This window comes from Lissotriton helveticus, chromosome 3_1 (assembly GCF_964261635.1).
Source record: "Lissotriton helveticus chromosome 3_1, aLisHel1.1, whole genome shotgun sequence".
NCBI lineage: Eukaryota > Metazoa > Chordata > Amphibia > Caudata > Salamandridae > Lissotriton > Lissotriton helveticus.
The window spans coordinates 1,297,351,605-1,297,370,382 of record NC_136061.1 but is presented as its reverse complement, the minus strand read 5'-3'; the positions used below and the strand labels follow the sequence as shown (position 1 = coordinate 1,297,370,382).

The 18,778-nt window shown below is 45.2% G+C and overlaps 1 protein-coding gene across 1 annotated transcript in view; it reads right to left on the bottom strand.

Annotated features, from left to right (window-relative positions):
- Positions 1-2,541: 2,541 nt before the first annotated feature.
- LOC144824244 (uncharacterized) overlaps positions 2,542-18,778 on the bottom strand; it is a 154,817-nt gene continuing 138,580 nt past the window's right edge. Inside the window, exon 5 of the mRNA XM_078683387.1 lies at positions 2,542-2,553. Within this exon, the coding sequence (XP_078539513.1) occupies positions 2,542-2,553 (12 nt within the window). The remainder of the gene's footprint in view (positions 2,554-18,778) is intronic.

Here is an 18,778-nt window from a genome sequence, read left to right as displayed (position 1 = left end):
GTTTAGTAACAAAAAGATGAGGGTATGACTCGCTACCTGTCTTCAAACCACTGTTGATAATGAAACATTTCTCAAATCTAGAATAAAAATCACTAGTATCTTCATCCTGTTTCTGTTTGCATGCTGAGATTGCATCCCAATCTTCCTTTTTCGTGGCTAATAATCTTGGCAAAACCTGAATCAATAACTCGGGCAATTCTTTACATTTGTCCCCAAGACCGGTACCTGGTACTCGTATTTTATCTTCAGCTTCTAGTGCTGTCCAATCAATCTTTTTCTCTCCCACCTCCCATTCTTTTTCCTTGAGTTTTTCATATACCCCTGCGGGCAACAGGACCTTTAACATTTTAATAATATCTGGATACGTGTATTCTCCCATACGGAGCATGTCTTTTAATTCTCGATGGAACCCTGCTGGATCTTTGTCGTGACAGGGAATTAATTTCTTCATCTCTAAGAGTTCCATCTTGGTGATAGGGGTGTAAACAAATACTCGTTGCATTTCACCACCCTCTGTCCTAACTGGGTGTACTTCTCGTAACGGATTCTGTCTATCCATGTAGAATGGTTTACTTTCTGGGGGTGAGACGTGAACAAAATGTGGATTCAGAAACGTTCTATATTTGTGGCGTTGTTCTAGAATGACACTAATTAAATCGGTACCTAAACCTTTCCATTTATACTGGAGTAACTCGTTCAGAACATCATGTAACGGACCTGGATCAGAATGTTGACCCTCATACAGTGTAATGAGGTGCTGGATCATATACATACCCACCAGTCGCTGCTCGGCTGGGGGCAGTTTCAGAAACATTTGTGCCACTATTTCGTCTGGAAAAGTGGTAGAATCAGTAGCCCATCGGACTGCTGATCGGGCTAGTTCTTGTTCATGCATGGTACTAAGTTCACTATAACCGATTCGTAATTTCAGAATGTGATCGGTAGCTTGAAATACTTGCTCTAGAGAACCTTGTTCTGGTGCTGGAGGAGGGAAAACTTTCTTATGTTCTAGGCGTGAATGTCGGTAGGGAAGACTAGACCTACCTACATACGCTATTCTGGTGGGATTCTCGTCTTCTACTTCTTCAGTATCAGTGTTGTCTTCTTTCTCGCTTACTTGTGCTGCTTTACGATTGTCGTGTAACCTTATTATTTCCTTACGAATTTTCTTGTACATACTCTCTATACTACTGAGTGTCTTGTGTCTACCCTCTGCTATATTATCACTCCACCTTGTCAGGACTTTCATTTCGGTCGGATCTTTAGTCGGACAATCTTGTTCCCTTACTAAACAATTAATTAGAAATTTTAATAGCATGAGCTGGGTCTCAGCTTTCCTTAGAGACATGATTTCGCCAATACTTTCTGAATCTTCTCCTGTACGGATGAAACGATATATTCTGTCTAGATCTTCTTTCATATTCGGTAGGGTGTCCAAATACTCGGTCACCCGCCTTACACGCAATGAATATATAACCATATTATCATCGCCTGGGACTGGATCATAACGGCATTCGGTAAGAGCTCGCTTGATATCTGCAACGGACTGGTATTTGGGCGTACGCTGTAACGCACGTTCATGTAACTCGACTAACGTTACACGTTTGTGTGGCGGCGGGGTACCAGGAGGACCTCCTCCCGCGGCCCCTAAACTGGAATCGTCGACTGATACTCTTCGTGCTGGCAGAGTGACCGATGTAGCGGGCACTTGTATTATGGGCTGGACCTGGGGTACCGTAACAGGTGCTGTAACAGGTGCCCCGGTGGCTGGAAGAACAGGAATTACATTATTTACAGGAGCTGGCGGAGCAGGATTTGCATATTCTGGGACTGTGTCGTCCAAATAGGACGAGAGAAAAATATCAGCTGCGGTCGGTTTGTGACGTAGCTTAATCGGAACTAATGGCGGCGGAAAATTACATGGTGCTTCCGGGGTTGCTTTCGGCAAGCCCTCAGCAAGAAGAGGATACATACCCTTAATAAGGGCATTTCTCTGTCTGTCTGACTGTTCGGTTTTAACTCGTTCACCTACTTCGATTAATTCCCTTTCTTGGGCTCTTTCTGAGGATTCTCTACTTAACTCAGACTTTCTGATTTCTTTCTCTGTTCTTTTGTGAGATTCTTTGCGCCATAACTCGATGGCATCTTTCTGGGACTGTCTTGATTTCCTTTTCCATAATGCTTCTTCTACTCGCATGATGCACTCGGCATCCCATGTGCCTGATACAGGCCATCTATACTTTTCTTCTAATTCCTTGGTGTACTCTACCCATAAATCTAGATATAATATGGCACTTATGCCATGCTTGTGATACATAAAATGACCTGGACTGTCCCTAGGCGGGACAGGAACTGCTTCCTCGAGCAGACCTTTTCTAGTTTTTAACTGACGTAACTTCGTGAACAGAGGCATGACTAGGCTAGAGTCTGGACACAAATACAATACACAATAAACACAATAATAACTTGAAAACGAATCATTCATACCACGACATTGAAAACACATGGAATAACATTTAAAATAACAGTTCGGAAAAAATACTACCTGGTATACTGAGAACAGAACACATGAATTTCTCGAGAACAGAACTGACTAGAATTACTAGATGCACTGCTGAAACAGTACGAAACTTACCGGTCTCATAAAGAGACACGTCAGGACCCGCATCCACCTAAGTGGACACTTCGTGTTGGATCTGTGTACCCAAACCCACGGACCAGAGACAAATTACTTGACCCTGTCTAGATACTACCCCAGCAACGGTACTCACCGGGCAGCAAGAACGGAAGGCCTCGGACTGGACTGGACTGCTACGACGACGGACGGACGAACTTCGGACTTCAGTTACAGGTGGGCCTCCGGATACCTCGGACCTTGGACTCTCGGCTTGGGCTCTGGTCGGGACTCGCCGCGTTCCTCCACCGCCTCGTCTGGATGCTGGACCGCAACCTCCGTCTCCTCCGTGGGCCTGAGGGATACTTGAAGCAGAAATATCTGCACGTGCACGGTATGGTTCCGTCACGGCTGCAGAGGATCAGGGGGCCTGCGTGGCTTCTCCGGCGCGTGGGGAAAGGGCAAGTCCCTATTCGGGCGCCATTATGTGCTAAATAAATAATTAATTACCTGATCTATTTTTGACTATAATCAATAAACGGTTAGCTCAATAAATAAGAGTCAAGATACGAGGTAGCTAGAGTGTACAGGCTTTAATCAGGCATAAAAGGACTGGAACAGGACAGCCTGCATGGGAATGGGATGGCAGGGCCCGGCAGCTGCCGGGGCAGGATCTGGGAATGGCTAGCAAACTTTAATAACAGTGCACAATATTTATAGTTAAACAAATACATTGTATTCAATACAGTAGGCGTAGCAGTAGGCGGAGTTTGTAGCAGTCGCGAAAGATAAGGCATAAAGTGGGTGTAACAAGAGGTGTGTACAGGGCGTATACATAGACATGTGATACAAACGTAACAGAATATGTCATAAACGGGGCGGAAACATGGAGGGGGCTACCTGAGCAGCTGGGACCTCTAACCTAGTGGTGCGCGCAAACTGACAATGACGTGTTACCAGGAGGACTGGGGGCTATGACTTCTGCGCTAGAAGAGGAGACGAAAGTCTGGAGTGTCAGAGCGACATGTACCTAAAGCCTATCTAGTATCTCGTGTTTAGAGAACATGTTGATAGAATCCAAAAGTTATCCGGGTAAAGGCTAACAGACACTAAGACTGGGGCATGCATTATTCTACATGTAGTGTGTGTGCGAGGAATATTCTATGAATATTAATACAGTATTTCTCTTACATGGAGACATAAAGGCTAGACCATGACGGAAACTATTGATGCGATTCAGTAGCTTAGGAATGCAGAGAAGGAGGGCTGGACTGATAACTAGAAACATAACATACTCTTGGCAGACTGGGAGGCAGAGCCAGGCCGAGCCGGGCACTGCGAGGCATGAAAGTAAGCTAAGGGTCAGGGATACAGGTGGGGGCTGTATCGCTCCTCGAGGAGGGTTCAGGAGACAGGAGCTGAATCTGAGTCCGGGCCCTTTTGAGGCCTAGAAACGGGGACAATTCAATGAATTAACGTGCACACTGAGAAAACGTGGCAACGTAGCTTTACATAGGCCTGATATTCGTTGTATTCACGATAACTGGAAACTGGCATACTAGAGATGGACACAACTGTAATTGGGTCTTTAATCGATCAGAAGGGAATACATGCATATCATTCATGCACATATAACATAAGATGGGGAACACGTAGGCACATACAACATGGCAAAATTTACTTTTCCACAGCAGGATGGACTTTGTCTGTCACTTCGCGTGCTGCGGACTGCTGCCTGCAGTGCCAGGCCTAGGCAAACCTCTTTAGTAGTCTGTTTATTGAGTTACATAGGAACTTTCTAAGTCAACGGTCCGCAAATCAGGCAATACGAATAACGTAGTATACCACATGAGATAGATCCCGTGGAATAGTTGTCTATTTATTTGCTATTTCTCCAAAAAATGTTGTTATTGTTCTTTTGAAATGGTTGATTTGGTTGACAAATCTCATCCATGTTTTCTGGTCTTTCTTTCTTTCATGTTGTACATCAGCTCCCCCCAAGGGCAAGAGGACACAGGAGGAGGAGGGTGCTGTTCAGGATGCAGGCCAGGATCGGGCAGGCGAGGGCTCCTTTGCTGGCCCCAGTAAGTTTTAATTGTAATAAAGAGTACCTATTTTTTCCTAGCGTTCCTCATTCGATTTTTTCTAAATTGTCTTTGATCTTCTTGTAGACTGGATATAAATTCTTATCCTGGCTCTAATATGACTCCCTGTGGTATTACTAGATTATTCTTATTAGTCTGTCTGTGTAGCTAACTAAGATTGGACATTTGGCAATTCCCTTGGACTCCCATTCTATTCAGCAATAGCTCTATGCACTGTCTCCTTACTGACTAGATAGTGTGGCAGAGTCATTCAGCTCCCGAAGTCACCGATTATTGATCCCCAATGATCTCTAGATTATCGTAGGCAGGACAAGAGAGTACGGAGTCACAGCACAGTCAAGAAGTGTCAGAGGCACTCATGCTTGCAAAAATTCCAAAACCTTTAGCTCATCCACTCTAGTCTGGAGGACCAAAAACCACAGAGTCTATTTAAATTTAAAAGCTTTATTAAAAGTAAACACATTTATTAAAATCTACTTTGTCACAAAACTATTTAACTGAAAACGGAAAAGTGGTTAGTGCTGACGATTAATTGGACACATTTCTTGTGGTCGAGCCGAGCTCTCACCTGGTTTGAACTTGATCCTGGTCGTGTTCTTAGGAGTCAAGCTTCTGTCTGTTAGGAGAAAAAGTGGTGCGTGTTAAAAATAAAAAGCAAGCATTCATCAGTTGTGCATAAAAGTGCAGCAAGACAACAGCCTTTCCTGGAAAAAGGGACATTTTTACTTTGGAGTAGACAGTCACAAATTATTACATTGTATTCTGTTTTTTTAACATTTCTCCTAGACCAAATATTATATAGTAGTGAGTGGTGTATTCTAACATTCTTAAATGTACTTTGTAGGTGTAACATCTGGTGACGGGGCCAGCGCGGAGGTGGCTGTGTTGGGCGAGGACTTGGAGGACTCTGGGGAGGAGGCGGTGCAAGAGCCGGCGGACGGTCCTGTGGGGGTTCAAACGGTGGTGGCGGAAACAGGTAAGCTATATATTCCTTACTTATTGAGATTGAAGACTGCATAGTGTGCTTTCTGCACGGGTGTATTACAAATCAACCAGGTAGTAGCCTCCTCGAAATGTACTTCGACTTAGCTGTGAAGTTTTTGGTGAGAAGAATCCCAATAAGTTCTTAGACGAACGTGATGGATGGGATGAACGAAAAGCGAAAGAAGGGTGTAAGTAAGTGGGACGCGAAATTGTATGATGGCTGGCAAAGAAGAACGATATGTGTTTGCTTGGCCCCCGAGGTGGCTGGGAAGGGAGGAATATGGTATGGTGCATGGCTGGGTCAATGATGAAGCAAGGATGGGTGGAAGGACAGCAGCCTGGGTGGGTGAAACAGAAACTGTATGTGTGCATATACTTTGACTGAATGGATGCCTGGAGCATGGTATTCTCTGACTCTTAGATAGCACATGTGTATCTAGAGAGAGTAGATGGTCGCTGGATGAACTAAGTGTTACCTTGAAGAGCATGTACCACCGCACCCGCACGTCCGTTCCAGTGCAGGGAAGGCAAGGAAAAGAAATTGTAAATGTGTCCAATACTACCATGAATAGTAGCAGTACTTTGTATTGCGTCTGCAATCACAGCATATATCTGGTTATTACGGTGGACACTCCGTACCTCTCTTAATAACTTTAGTTTACTTGTAGTACGTCATTCATGTGTGGGTGTATCACTGTTCACTCAATATTAAGCAAAGCACCTAAAGTCATCCCATATGTCATCAAATACGTCCCATGTGAAGTGATAGATAATCAAATTAGTTAGCTTCTTCATTTTCCTTTTCTAGTACTCATTTGCACTGTAGGGTGAAAGGTAAATTAATTAAGCAGTAGCCCTTGTAACAGAGTATTCTCAGTGCCACCCGTAATAGAAAAGTAATAGCTTCACCACCTGCATGTACTGGACCGGTACAGTAACGCAAGTCTGTCTCACTCATCATGGTGTGCAACTTTTTTTCTCGGGTGCAAGTTCACTGTGCTGTCCATGTCATTCTGCCGGCTTGCATAAGATAACGTACCAATTTTCCTAAACAAGAGAGAAGAAGAAGAATAAGACTGGTGTACTGTCATAGTCGACTGTAATGGAAGTCCATAGTGGTCGTAGAATTTGTTCATTAAACTACCACTAATGTTAGAGCAAGGATGCAGAAGTGGGAGGTTACATAGATACTGTCCTCAATAGTTATGTACTGTGCTTTCAATTTGCTACCTGTGACCCAACTTTCGGCTCAATCACTTTGTGTTATTAATGCTAAGGAGCATTGGTTACAGACTATGTCTTTCTTTCTTCATATAGTTGCTCCTTCCAAATCAACAACACGGAGGGAGCAGGCTAGAATGGCCCGGCAACGGAGGCTGGATGCCACTGTCGCCGAATATCGGCGGCTGGTGGCCCTGGAGGAGGAGGAGGACACGCAGTCGAGCGGTGCAACAACAACAACCTCGACTGGGACCGCTGCATCCTCCTCCGTGACCCCACGGGACGCCAGCATGCGCAGTGCTCCAGCGGGACCGAGCCGGGCTAACAAAGCCAACCGCCACCGCCAAGCAACAGAAACACCAGCTGCCCCCCACAGGAGCTGCAAGGAACGCCAACGCCGCCTACGAGTCCAAATGTCCAACCTGGAGCAGGAGGTCCAGAAGTATAAGAACTTGGTGAAGGGCCTCCGCTCCGAGCTTGCCACCCTCCGCAAGGAGTATGATGCCCATGCCGCAAAATGCACCAGCACCCTCCAGTAGTGGAGTGTCCCTTGCCCTTTTTTTATAGACTTTTGGGGGGTGGGATTTGGGAGTTGGGATCGTTTTGGGACGTTTCAAAGACAATCATTGGGGTTAGGGTGGGTCTTGAGGGAGATTATTTTGTTAGGGCTACATAAATATACATTTTTAAACTTTATCTGACCATACCTGTTTTTTACTGCTTTTCAGTCTGGTGGGTGGGGGACGGGGGTGTAACAGTAACTTTGTTTTCCTGAACAGTCGTAGGACTTTAGTAGTACAACCGTCAATCTCTTGTCTACTCCGAAATAATACTCCATTATACTACCTCCCACCAAACGCTTATCTTACCTGTAATTTGTGTTAGAAATTAGGGCTAGGCCCAGGGCTGGCTCCACGTGAAATGGGGATTAACGTTGTCAATCCTGGGCGGGTGACATTTCCTCATTGCGGTGGTACTAGTGGTGTGACACAGTGGCAGTTGCATGCCTATGGAAAAAAAGAAAACGAAACCTTGTTTGTCCTTACTGTAGCATTACAACAGTTACGGTACGATCGAGAATATAGCAGGTGACAGTACACTAGAACAGTGCCATAATGTAGCCTAACAAATGGTAAAGTATTTGCTTGCAAGTATAACTAGTACTTGCGTTGAATTTATTTGACATTGGCTACTACTACTAGAAGATATAGTACTGAAGCTGAGTAAGTCTAGAAGATATCCTCGTATTCCTTCACCAGCCTGTTGCTATGACCTTATCCTCCCCAGCAAGTGTGTGGAATTATTGATGTCATTTAGTCAGACATCAAGCAAAACCACACAGCCCGGGGGAAGAGGGTTAGGGTTTGGAAAATGGATGGGAATGGGGGTTTCTTTTTGGGTAGGTTTTGTTGAGAGAAGAAAAAAAAAGCAGAGCATGGACAAACAATAATTGAAGATAAAGACAATCTTTGGTTACAAACTAAAGCTAAGCACATGCAGTCACACTCATAGAATAAAACAATGGATACTGTATCTGTATTGCGTATGTTGTTGGAGTTGTCCTGTTGAATTTGGTAAGTAAGTTGCATGCAGCAAACAATTCCTCTTATTGGCGGCACTCCTCCATTCCAGCTGACGCTTCGTCCATCAATGTTCGTGACCACTGACAGAAGACACCCTGTCCACTGCCTGCCTGGCGGATGTTGACTGAAACCCGGCCTGTAATTATTGAACGGAAAACAGGAAGTGCTATTACAATACCACTGATAAATAAATAAAAGGTATGTATGCTGTGTGGTTCAAAAAGTGACACTTTGATTTCCCTAATAGACAGTACAATATTTTTGAAATTGCGTGCTCTGTCTGAGTCACCTTTTTAAGGATAAATAAGTATGGCCAAAATATTATAGCGGATCTTTCCCCTCAAGGTAGGTGTACTGTAAACTGTGTTTTAGAACAAAATTTGACCTTCCCAGCAATGCTCCCACCAAGACCCTTACTAAAGCCAGTCGCAAAAATGTAGAAGAACCCCAATCAGATCTCCAAAAACGATGCCTAGCAGAAAAATGGTTACAAAACATACTTTGAAAGTAACAGTAGGCCCAAATACAGACCGTGGATTGTATTCAAACCACTTGCAAGCAAGAAAAAGTATCCATAGCCAGCATCGCTCCAACAGTGCTCTACAACACCAGAACTGCGTTGCAATAGAACCCCCCGAAACACATGCAATCCTGCTGCTAGGGCTAACCCTAACGAACCCTAACTTACAAAAAGTGCCAAAACTGGTGTTTCCTTATGGATTTTGTCCAAAACCCTTCTATCCGGTATTAGACCTTCCCAGGAATGCCCCAGGCAAGACCCGCCAACCCACCCGAAAAAAACCACCCGACAACACCCCCAAACAGCGAAAAAGCTAAATCTCATACTTACAATATCTCTCCGCCTTCGGTCCAAACGCGGCGCTGTGCAGCTAGGTCATCATCATCAATCATCATAACTCCTGTTTTTCCACCACGGATTTCCTGAAAAGCAAATGCAATCAAGATTAGATTGTCGCAGCAGTGCTTCGACAGAGACCCCGGCCGCAACCCACCCACGAACAGCAGGAAGCCCCCCAAAACGCTACATTGAGCAAGATGACAGAAGAAATAGCAAAAAAAAGGCTGTTCCTTAAGGATTTTGTCCAAAACACTTCTATCCGGTATTAGACCTTCCCAGGAATGCCCCAGGCAAGACCCGCCAACCCACCCGGAAAAAAACACCCTGACAACACCCCCAAACAGCGAAAAAGCTAAATCTCATACTTACAATATCTCTCCGCCTTCGGTCCAAACGCGGCGCTGTACAGCTAGGTCATCATCATCAATCATCATAACTCCTGTTTTTCCACCACGGATTTCCTGAAAAGCAAATGCAATCAAGATTAGATTGTCGCAGCAGTGCTTCGACAGAGACCCCGGCCGCAACCCACCCACGAACAGCAGGAAGCCCCCCAAAACGCTACATTGAGCAAGATGACAGAAGAAATAGCAAAAAAAAGGCTGTTCCTTAAGGATTTTGTCCAAAACACTTCTATCCGGTATTAGACCTTCCCAGGAATGCCCCAGGCAAGACCCGCCAACCCACCCGGAAAAAACCACCCTGACAACACCCCCAAACAGCGAAAAAGCTAAATCTCATACTTACAATATCTCTCCGCCTTCGGTCCAAACGCGGCGCTGTGCAGCTAGGTCATCATCATCAATCATCATAACTCCTGTTTTCCACCACGGATTTCCTGAAAAGCAAATGCAATCAAGATTAGATTGTCGCAGCAGTGCTTCGACAGAGACCCCGGCCGCAACCCACCCACGAACAGCAGGAAGCCCCCCAAAACGCTACATTGAGCAAGATAACAGAAGAAATAGCAAAAAAAAGGCTGTTCCTTAAGGATTTTGTCCAAAACACTTCTATCCGGTATTAGACCTTCCCAGGAATGCCCCAGGCAAGACCCGCCAACCCACCCGGAAAAAAACACCCGACAACACCCCCAAACAGCGAAAAAGCTAAATCTCATACTTACAATATCTCTCGGCCTTCGGTCCAAACGCGCCGCTGTGCAGCTAGGTCATCATCATCAATGATCATAACTCCTGTTTTCCACCACGGATTTCCTGAAAAGCAAATGCAATCAAGATTAGACTGTCGCAGCAGTGCTCCCAGACACCAAAAATCACCCACAAACACCCGGAACCCCGCCAAAGAGCACCCCAAAGGCAAGCAAGTCAGCAAAAACGGCAAGAAATTTCCACCTCATATTTGGTCCAAAACACTTTTGTCCATTATTAGAGCTTCACAGCAATGGGCCCAAATCCGTCAACTCATCCGCAAAGAAGTACAACACCCCCACAAGTGCTGAGTCTTTCTTCATTGGGCGTAATCCAGCACTCTGCTTTGAGGGAAATCGCAGTCTGGAGGAGGAGGATAGAGGAGCATGTTCTTCAGAACTTGTGAACCTGAGGAATGTAGACTGCGGCACCTTCAAATCAATAAGCAAACAAGTGAAGACAGTTCTGATGATGGTCTTGTTTTTGGGATTAGGTGATTAAAGTTTGAATTAAATTAACTGTGCAAAACAAAGAAAGAGAGACACACAGCACACAGGAATAAAAGTGAATAAGGACGAAAAAGAAAGTTCTTGATTGATTGTCTCATTTTCAGGGCTCGGTGTCAGGGAATAAGAACAAGATTTCGTCATCATACTCTGCGAATTCAGGCAGGATGAGGTCAGTGCCACCGAACAGAGAACAAATCCCCTCATCTACGTTGCCGTCCTCCTCGTCTTCATGCGGCGTGCTTTCTCGTACTTTGTAATCTGGTGGTATGAGGTGCTGATTCATCTTGATCATTGTCAGCCGCTCCACATTTTTGGGCGAGAGGCGGCTCCGTTTGGGAGTTACAATGCCTCCAGCAGCACTGAAAACACATTCAGAAGACACACTAGCGAGTGGGCAAGACAAATAGTTTATAGCCAGGTTGGAGAGCTGTGGCCACAATTGTTTTTTGCCATGCCAATACTGCAATGGCTCATCATTAAGAAAGACCTCTGTTGAGTCATTCATACAGTCCTGCACCATCGACTCAAGGTCATCAACGGTTCCTCCACTTTGCTTACTTTTTGCTGTGCCTTTGACATTTTTTCGAGAACCATACCCAAGCAAACTTAGCCAATCCTCCTCAGCAGCCACTGTTAGTGTTGTGTGTGGTGCAGAAGATGATACAGTTGCCGGTGTCTTTAACGGCTGAGAGGTCACTTGTGCCCCAGCCACAGGTGCAGAAGTGGATTCTTGTGACTGGGGATGGCCTGCTGATGCTGCTTCTCCTTCAATAACCTGCCGTTCTTTTTCAAACCTCTTGGCTGACAAGGCTAACCAATGTTTGTACTTTTGAACATCTGCATCAGCAAAAGGAAAGAATGCTTCGCCTGCCAGCGCCTTTTTGTAGCGTGGATCCAGAATAGTAGCACAAATGTAATGCTGTTCTGACTTGATTTTTTGAAGACGTTCATCACCACGTAGGCGCTCTAATAATTTCTCAGACAAAATAAAATGGTCTTTTTTTTTCATCTTTTTCAAACTCAGAAGACACCGCCATCAGTTGGTGCTCCAGCATGCACAACAATGGGATAGCTTTTCCCAAATTACAGTCCTCCTGGCTGACTGCACGCGTGAAGAACTCAAAAGGACGAAGCATGTCTGTCAGGCTTTTAACTATGTCCCATTGCGCCGCACCCAACCGCATGTCCTCCTTCTGAGATGTACCCTCTGTGAAGAAATAGTGATCGAGTACCGTATACTGCTCATACAGACGCTCAAGCATGTAGAAGGTTGAGTTCCAACGTGTTGCCACTCCCTGGATGAGTGCTTTCACTGGCATTTGACGTTCAAGTAGCAGTCTCCTCAGATGCTTCCGGGCCTTAAAAGAATGGCTGAAATGGTTGCACATTTTGCGGCAGGTGGCCATTACCTCGAACGCTGGACTGTGTTTATCACTCAAGAATTTTTGAACTACCAGGTTGATACAGTGCGCCAAACACGGCACTCTAAAATAGTCACCCTGCCACATGGCCTTAACTACATTGGCGTCATTATCCGTGGAAACATAACCAATCTTGCGTTTTTGGGGGGATAGCATTTTCAAGACCTTTTTGTCAAACTCTTCCAAAAGGTTTTCTGCTGTGTGACTTTTCTCCAAGCCAAACATGGCTAGTGTTGCATGTTTCCGAGCAGCTTTGAAAACTTTGTCCGGGTCAACACCTGCGTTTAGCTTTGCTTTAACACCTGAAAAAGAGACCCAGTGTGCAGTGATGCACATGTAATCAGCGCCTGCGCCACTGGTCCACATGTCTGTTGTCAGATGTATTGTGTGAACAGCACTCTTCTGCAAAGCTGCCCCAATCGCCTCCAGCACATCTTCATGTAGTGCTGGAACCGCAACTCTGGCAAAATAGAACCGGCTAGGAACCTTCCATTTAGGGCAGAGCGTTGCCACTAATTCTAGAAAACCTACCGCTTCTACAAAAGAAAAAGGGAGAAGGTCCACAGCTAGCATTTTAGCCAGCTTAGTGTTATACAGACGCGTCAGTGGGTGGTTGCGTTCATATGGCACGTCTGAAGTAAGCATTGTTCTAATGTTGCCCTGGACCAAGCATTTACGGGCTGATAATGACTTCGTTGACCCAATTTTGCTCGCTGGTGAACGTTTGTGCGTTGGTGTCTCACTCGCTCCAACACTCTTAGTGTGCCTCACATTGGGTGTGCTGCTGACAGGGGTACTGGGTGTAAGGGAAGTGTTTGACACGTCTTCTTCCTCCTCGTCATCATCAGATGAAACATCAACGTTTCCTTGAATTTGGCCTTTCTTGATCGCATCTAGGTGCGCAAACCATTTGACAGTGTGCTGTCTCCTAAGATGACCTCTCTGGCCTCCGGTACCATAGTTGGTACCTGGCTTACCACGACTAACTGCAACCTTACAAAGGGTACAAATGGCAAACTTTGGATTTTTTTGACAAACAGTAAAGAAGTCCCAAACTGGGGACTTGAAGTGTCTGTGGGACCTGGAGGAGGCGGCGATACTGGTGGTGGTGGTCATGAAGCTAATGCCAGATGAAGTGGAGGATCTGGATTGCCCAACTTTTGTACGTTTTGCACTTTCACCGCCACTAATTAAGGTCGAGGTTGACGGAGGTCTCTTCTTGCCAGAAAGAAATATGGAAGCGGGACGAGTTGGTGTACTACTTAACTCCAATGATTGTGGTGTTTCCACTGCCTCCTCATCGACAACATCATCATCATCATCACGCTCAGCAGCTCTTCGGGCTAGGGTCAAAATGTCTGTTTGCTGCATGCCCGCTGGGGCTGCAGTGACCTTTATGATGACTGGGTCGTCGTTGGCAGAGTCTTCATCAGCAGCAGTATCCGCCACTTCTTGTTGAGCCTCATCACACTCCATAACTCTGAGACTTTGGACGAGCTTCCTTTTACGCTTAACTACCTTTGTTGGATCATGGTGTGCCTCACTCTCAGACGGCTGTGGTGCTGGTTCCCAAGTTTGATCCGTATCATCAGAAGGAGGTGTGCTTGAAGAAGATGTAGACACCACCCTTGATCTCTTCCTTGCTAGGGGTGTGGAAGACAATGAAGGATCATCAGGAGGAGTGGCTTCCTCAAATGATACCTCGCCTTGATTGTCGATTTCCTGATGTGCCCCTACTTCGGGAGGAACAACTATTGTGGGCACTTGTGACCCTCCATGCACCTCTGCTTGCGCATCTCCTTGCGCTGCCTCTACTTCCACATGTACTTGGGCTTGTACTTGCACATGTGATTGTTGTTGCGGCTGTGGTTGTTCAACACTCGTCAGATGAGCTACAACAACCTGTGTTGATTGAGGGACATTGCTGCTGCTTTCTTGCGATGAGCCAACATCACTGGTCGATGGTGATTGAAGAACTATACTGGCTGCCTCTGCAGCACTCAAGGGCTTGGACTGAAGTTGGCGTGGTGGTGGTGGTGGCACTGAGCCCAATGGAGCGGGGGTGCTGCTGCCAGCTTGGTCCCCAGCAGATCCCGCTGCTGCTGCAGGCATACTTTTTTTTTTACTCCCAAAAAAAGGGGCGGGCGGCACACCAGTGTCCTTGGTAACTTGCTTCTTCTGCTCCTTACTGGCACCTTTCTTGCTAGAGGAGCTACGGGTTACTTTTTTTGGGGCCATCTTCTTCAGAGCAGGTCAGCAGGCAGCAGTTGCACGAGTTGCAGAGGGTTCTGTGTCCAGACGTGACGTCGCGTGACGTTATGCTGCACACACACACCGCTGCAGGACTTCTTCCTGGCACTGGTGGTTCTCTTGAGTCTTCTTGTGCACCTAAAAGCAATGGAAGACAGAGGAACATCAGTTCAGTTATACACCCCACAAAATCGACTAAACACAGAAAAATGAGCACAATCCCATGCCATCCATGATGTTTACATTGAAGACACCCCACAGAAAGACTAGGGACATGCAAGTTTGCAACACTCACTACCCCTGGGCATAATGGATGAAAAGTAGGCAAAATAAGTGCAGGCCTCAGACACTGCCTCTCCTCAAAATGGCCCCTTACACCCCAAGCACATGTTGCCTGTACCAGCCAGCACTCAAGATGGCCACCAGCACCACCCATGTCATGTATTCCTATAGGTTCTGAATCGATCCCCCTATTCCTGACCCTATTCTAGTTAAACAAACCAACAAGTTAACTAGCAGTCAGCCCATGAGGCAGAAAATCCCCATGATGCAGATACCGTTATCTGACGCAGTCACACTACGGCACAGGAACGTGTTATCTGATTAGGTCATAACGCTTGCGATCTAATTAGACAAGCGATATTCCTCCAGCCCCTGATAAGGCATACGGAGTTCTCATAACAAATCAAACCTATGACAACCTGGGCAAAACCCTGCGGCCATTGTTTTGATTTCACCGAGAACTTCAGTAAAAGAATGTGCTAACGAGCAAGTCGTATGACATCCTTATTGACGTATCTATGTCCATCCTTACGTCAATCTCGGCACCTTAAAGGTATAAATATTACCGATCTTGCCCTATGCAAAACACACGCGTGGTGATGAGACGGAGCAGCCATACTTGCCGAAGCCAAGAGCAGAGCAGACCCCGCTGGCAGCAGCCCCGCCTTCCTGACGCGCTGAGAGACGCGCTGCTTTCTCCTGCCGAGAATACAGCACCGGCGTTTCCGGGTAGCCCTCGCAGGGAGCCTGGAATATCGAGACCAGAGAGAGAGATACCATTCCTCATTCATCCTAACTTCCAGGTACAGAACTGAATGACCCCTCACAGAGAATTCTTTAGTTATTCACTTGGCAAAAACAAACTTAACTTAAACTGTAACTTTCTATTCCCGCCCACGTATTAGACTTAGGTCAGGTACACGGGGTTGGCGTATCTAGAAACACCAGTTGAGTACGTTTAGTCAAATGTATATGTGTATGTAATATATTTTATTCATTTTAAAACATCTTATGGCTTAGAAACCATATCAATGTTTTTACAGTATTATTTTATACTATTGCTTTTAATGTATGCACTTTACTTAACTATAAGTATTGCAATAATATCGATCCATTTCTCTTGTATGAGAAAAGAGACTGATCAATAAATAACACCTTTTTATTGAACACGCCCGTCTCTTCCTTTTCTCTACATTCTGATGAGACTAAGAATGCACGTACTGACTGAGCAAAATAAATTGCCTTTTGTTCACACGACTCTCGAGATTTACTCTTGATTAGGGGAGAGCAAAGTTGTCATGTTCTATGGTTGTCTGAAACTAAATCCCTTCTTGTCTAATCAGGGAAGTTAAGTCCTCCTTGAACATTCGAGAAAGTTTCTAGTGAACTCTGAGCTAAGCTGGCAAACCCAAAACTTTAAGTCTAGTATCGACAGTAGTAGACCTAGTTAACGTCTGGCCTAGGCCTTTACTGCTGTAGGTATTATTCCAATGCGCAGAGCCTATTGGGATGATAGGAACTACACTACATGGCGCCCAACGCGTTTGGAAAGGGCGATAAAACTAACGTAAGACATTTAGAGTAACTCAGTCGTGCTTTCTCACTCAGACCCCTTTTCCCACAATACTCCAAAGACGTCTGGAGTGGGTGAAAGGTTATATCCGCCAGACCCCGCAGGAGGGAACTCCTATGTATGGTTCTTGGTACAAGTCAACGTTGAAGGATACACTGTTCCAAAATATTGTGCATCTAATCTTTGTTTCCATAAGAAACCTGATCTGCAAACAAAAGAAATAACCTTCAGGACAGTAAAATGTCAGACAATGAAGAAGAAAGAGAGGCAGTTAGATTAGCAGCTGAACTCGCAGCGGCTGATGCTGCAGCACTAGATGCGGACGGGGATATAATACTCATCCCGGTCATCAAAAGGAGATCTATAACCCTGAAACTTATAGAAAATGGACTGACACCTAGAGGTGGCACAGTCATATTCGTAATTGAGGCACACGAATATCGGCAGACAGAGGTATACTATTCATGGATACATTTTCCAGCAGCAAATGCTGTAACAAAGTACTTCCACTATTACAAAATAGAGGAACCTCCTAATGAGTACACTCCTTTCGAGGAGGTGGAAGTACCACTCAAATTTCAAGAGCATTTGCTCTTATTTGATGGCGCCCTAAAACATAACAATCACATCACCAGGCTCGGTCCTTTAGGTAGACCAGGAGCAACGTGGCCGGTCCTAGCCGGATACACACCACATCCAGACATCAATGGGATGTCTGTAGCAGAGCTGTTAACACAGCTAAAACAATTAATAAAAATTCATAGACAATTAGTTCAGTATGTGATGCGGACTTCAACAATTCAGCCAGCGATTAAACTTCCACAGCTGACCCCTCACCAGGGGAACACAAATAAAATTACACCACAGAACATCCAATCCTGCCTAGGTAAAGTACCGGCTAAACGGGAACAAATACCATTCTGGCTAGCGCAGAAAATTACCCAAATAGAGGCGGTGTTTCCTGACACCACCCCGCTAGAAAAGCACAGGATTCTGACTATCTGTCTCCCAATGGGAATCGCACCACACATAGAGGACTGTGACACTTGGGGTACAGTCTTTGCTTCCATCTACACAAAAACGCACGGTGTTCCATCCATTTCGGTAATACCAGATGTGCTAAAACAAATTCAAGATGAATATGGTCCTGAACCCGCTTTAACTCTTGGTATGAAATTACTGAAAGACTTCAAGCAGGTCTCGGCTATATTACTAGCCAACATAAAAGGTGAAGCAGCAAACGTGGCGATCCGCCAGAGGTTAAAAGAGACAGATATAGCAGACCAACCAGCTGAAATTGCCAGAATCATAGAAAAATCCTATGAAGAACTAGGTAGAGATAGTTTAGGTGGAATACCAGTAAAACCACAACTGACTGAAAGTCCAGAAAAAATATTTTTTAATAATAATTCACCAAAAAAGAACTGGGATGGAAACAAACAATCCAATCCTAAAGAAAAGAAATTCCAGTCCAGAGGAAGGTCTCCTAGGCGAAGAGAGAAATCTCCGAACCAAAGACACAGGTCACCCCAGAGTGACCCCTCTGGGAAAAGATATAACCTTAGAAATAGGGATAATATAAAAAAGCCTGATAGATATCAAGACATTGATACACGTCCCTCTCAATCTTTTCAGACTTCCTCGCAGAAATCGGAAAGAAGAGGATGATCAGAACAAAGAGAAGAGCACACCAAGTCCAAAGACAAGGAACCTGCTCAGCTAAAAAAGAAATTACAATTTCCAAAAAAGAAGGTAGCCAGTATCAAGGTAGTTAACAATACCGAGAATCACACAAGGACACAACTGAAAAACAGAGAGTGGGCTCAGACAATGCTAGACAGCGCAGCAGAAGTGAGCATAGCTCGCAAAGTCCTTATGAATCATCTGGAGACAGTGGACACGAATGAATATCTTCAAGTGGAAACTGCGGACACCAGAGTTAGCAAACCTCACAAGATATACGAGATAACATTACGTATAGAGGGAGATAAGACTAGAAAAATAAGGGGACTATTTTGGGATAATCTCTCCAAGGGCTATGATATCCTTCTAGCTGAAAAAGACTGGCCACCAGAGTTTTTTAGGGAGTGCCCTCATGGCGAAGAAGTAATTATGCCTGCCTGCTCAAATCATATCCCAATTCATAAAAAATATACACTTGCTAGAAAGTGGGCAGTGGCTCTAGCTCCTGCCTTATATAAAAATCATGTAGGATGGGATGAGGATTCT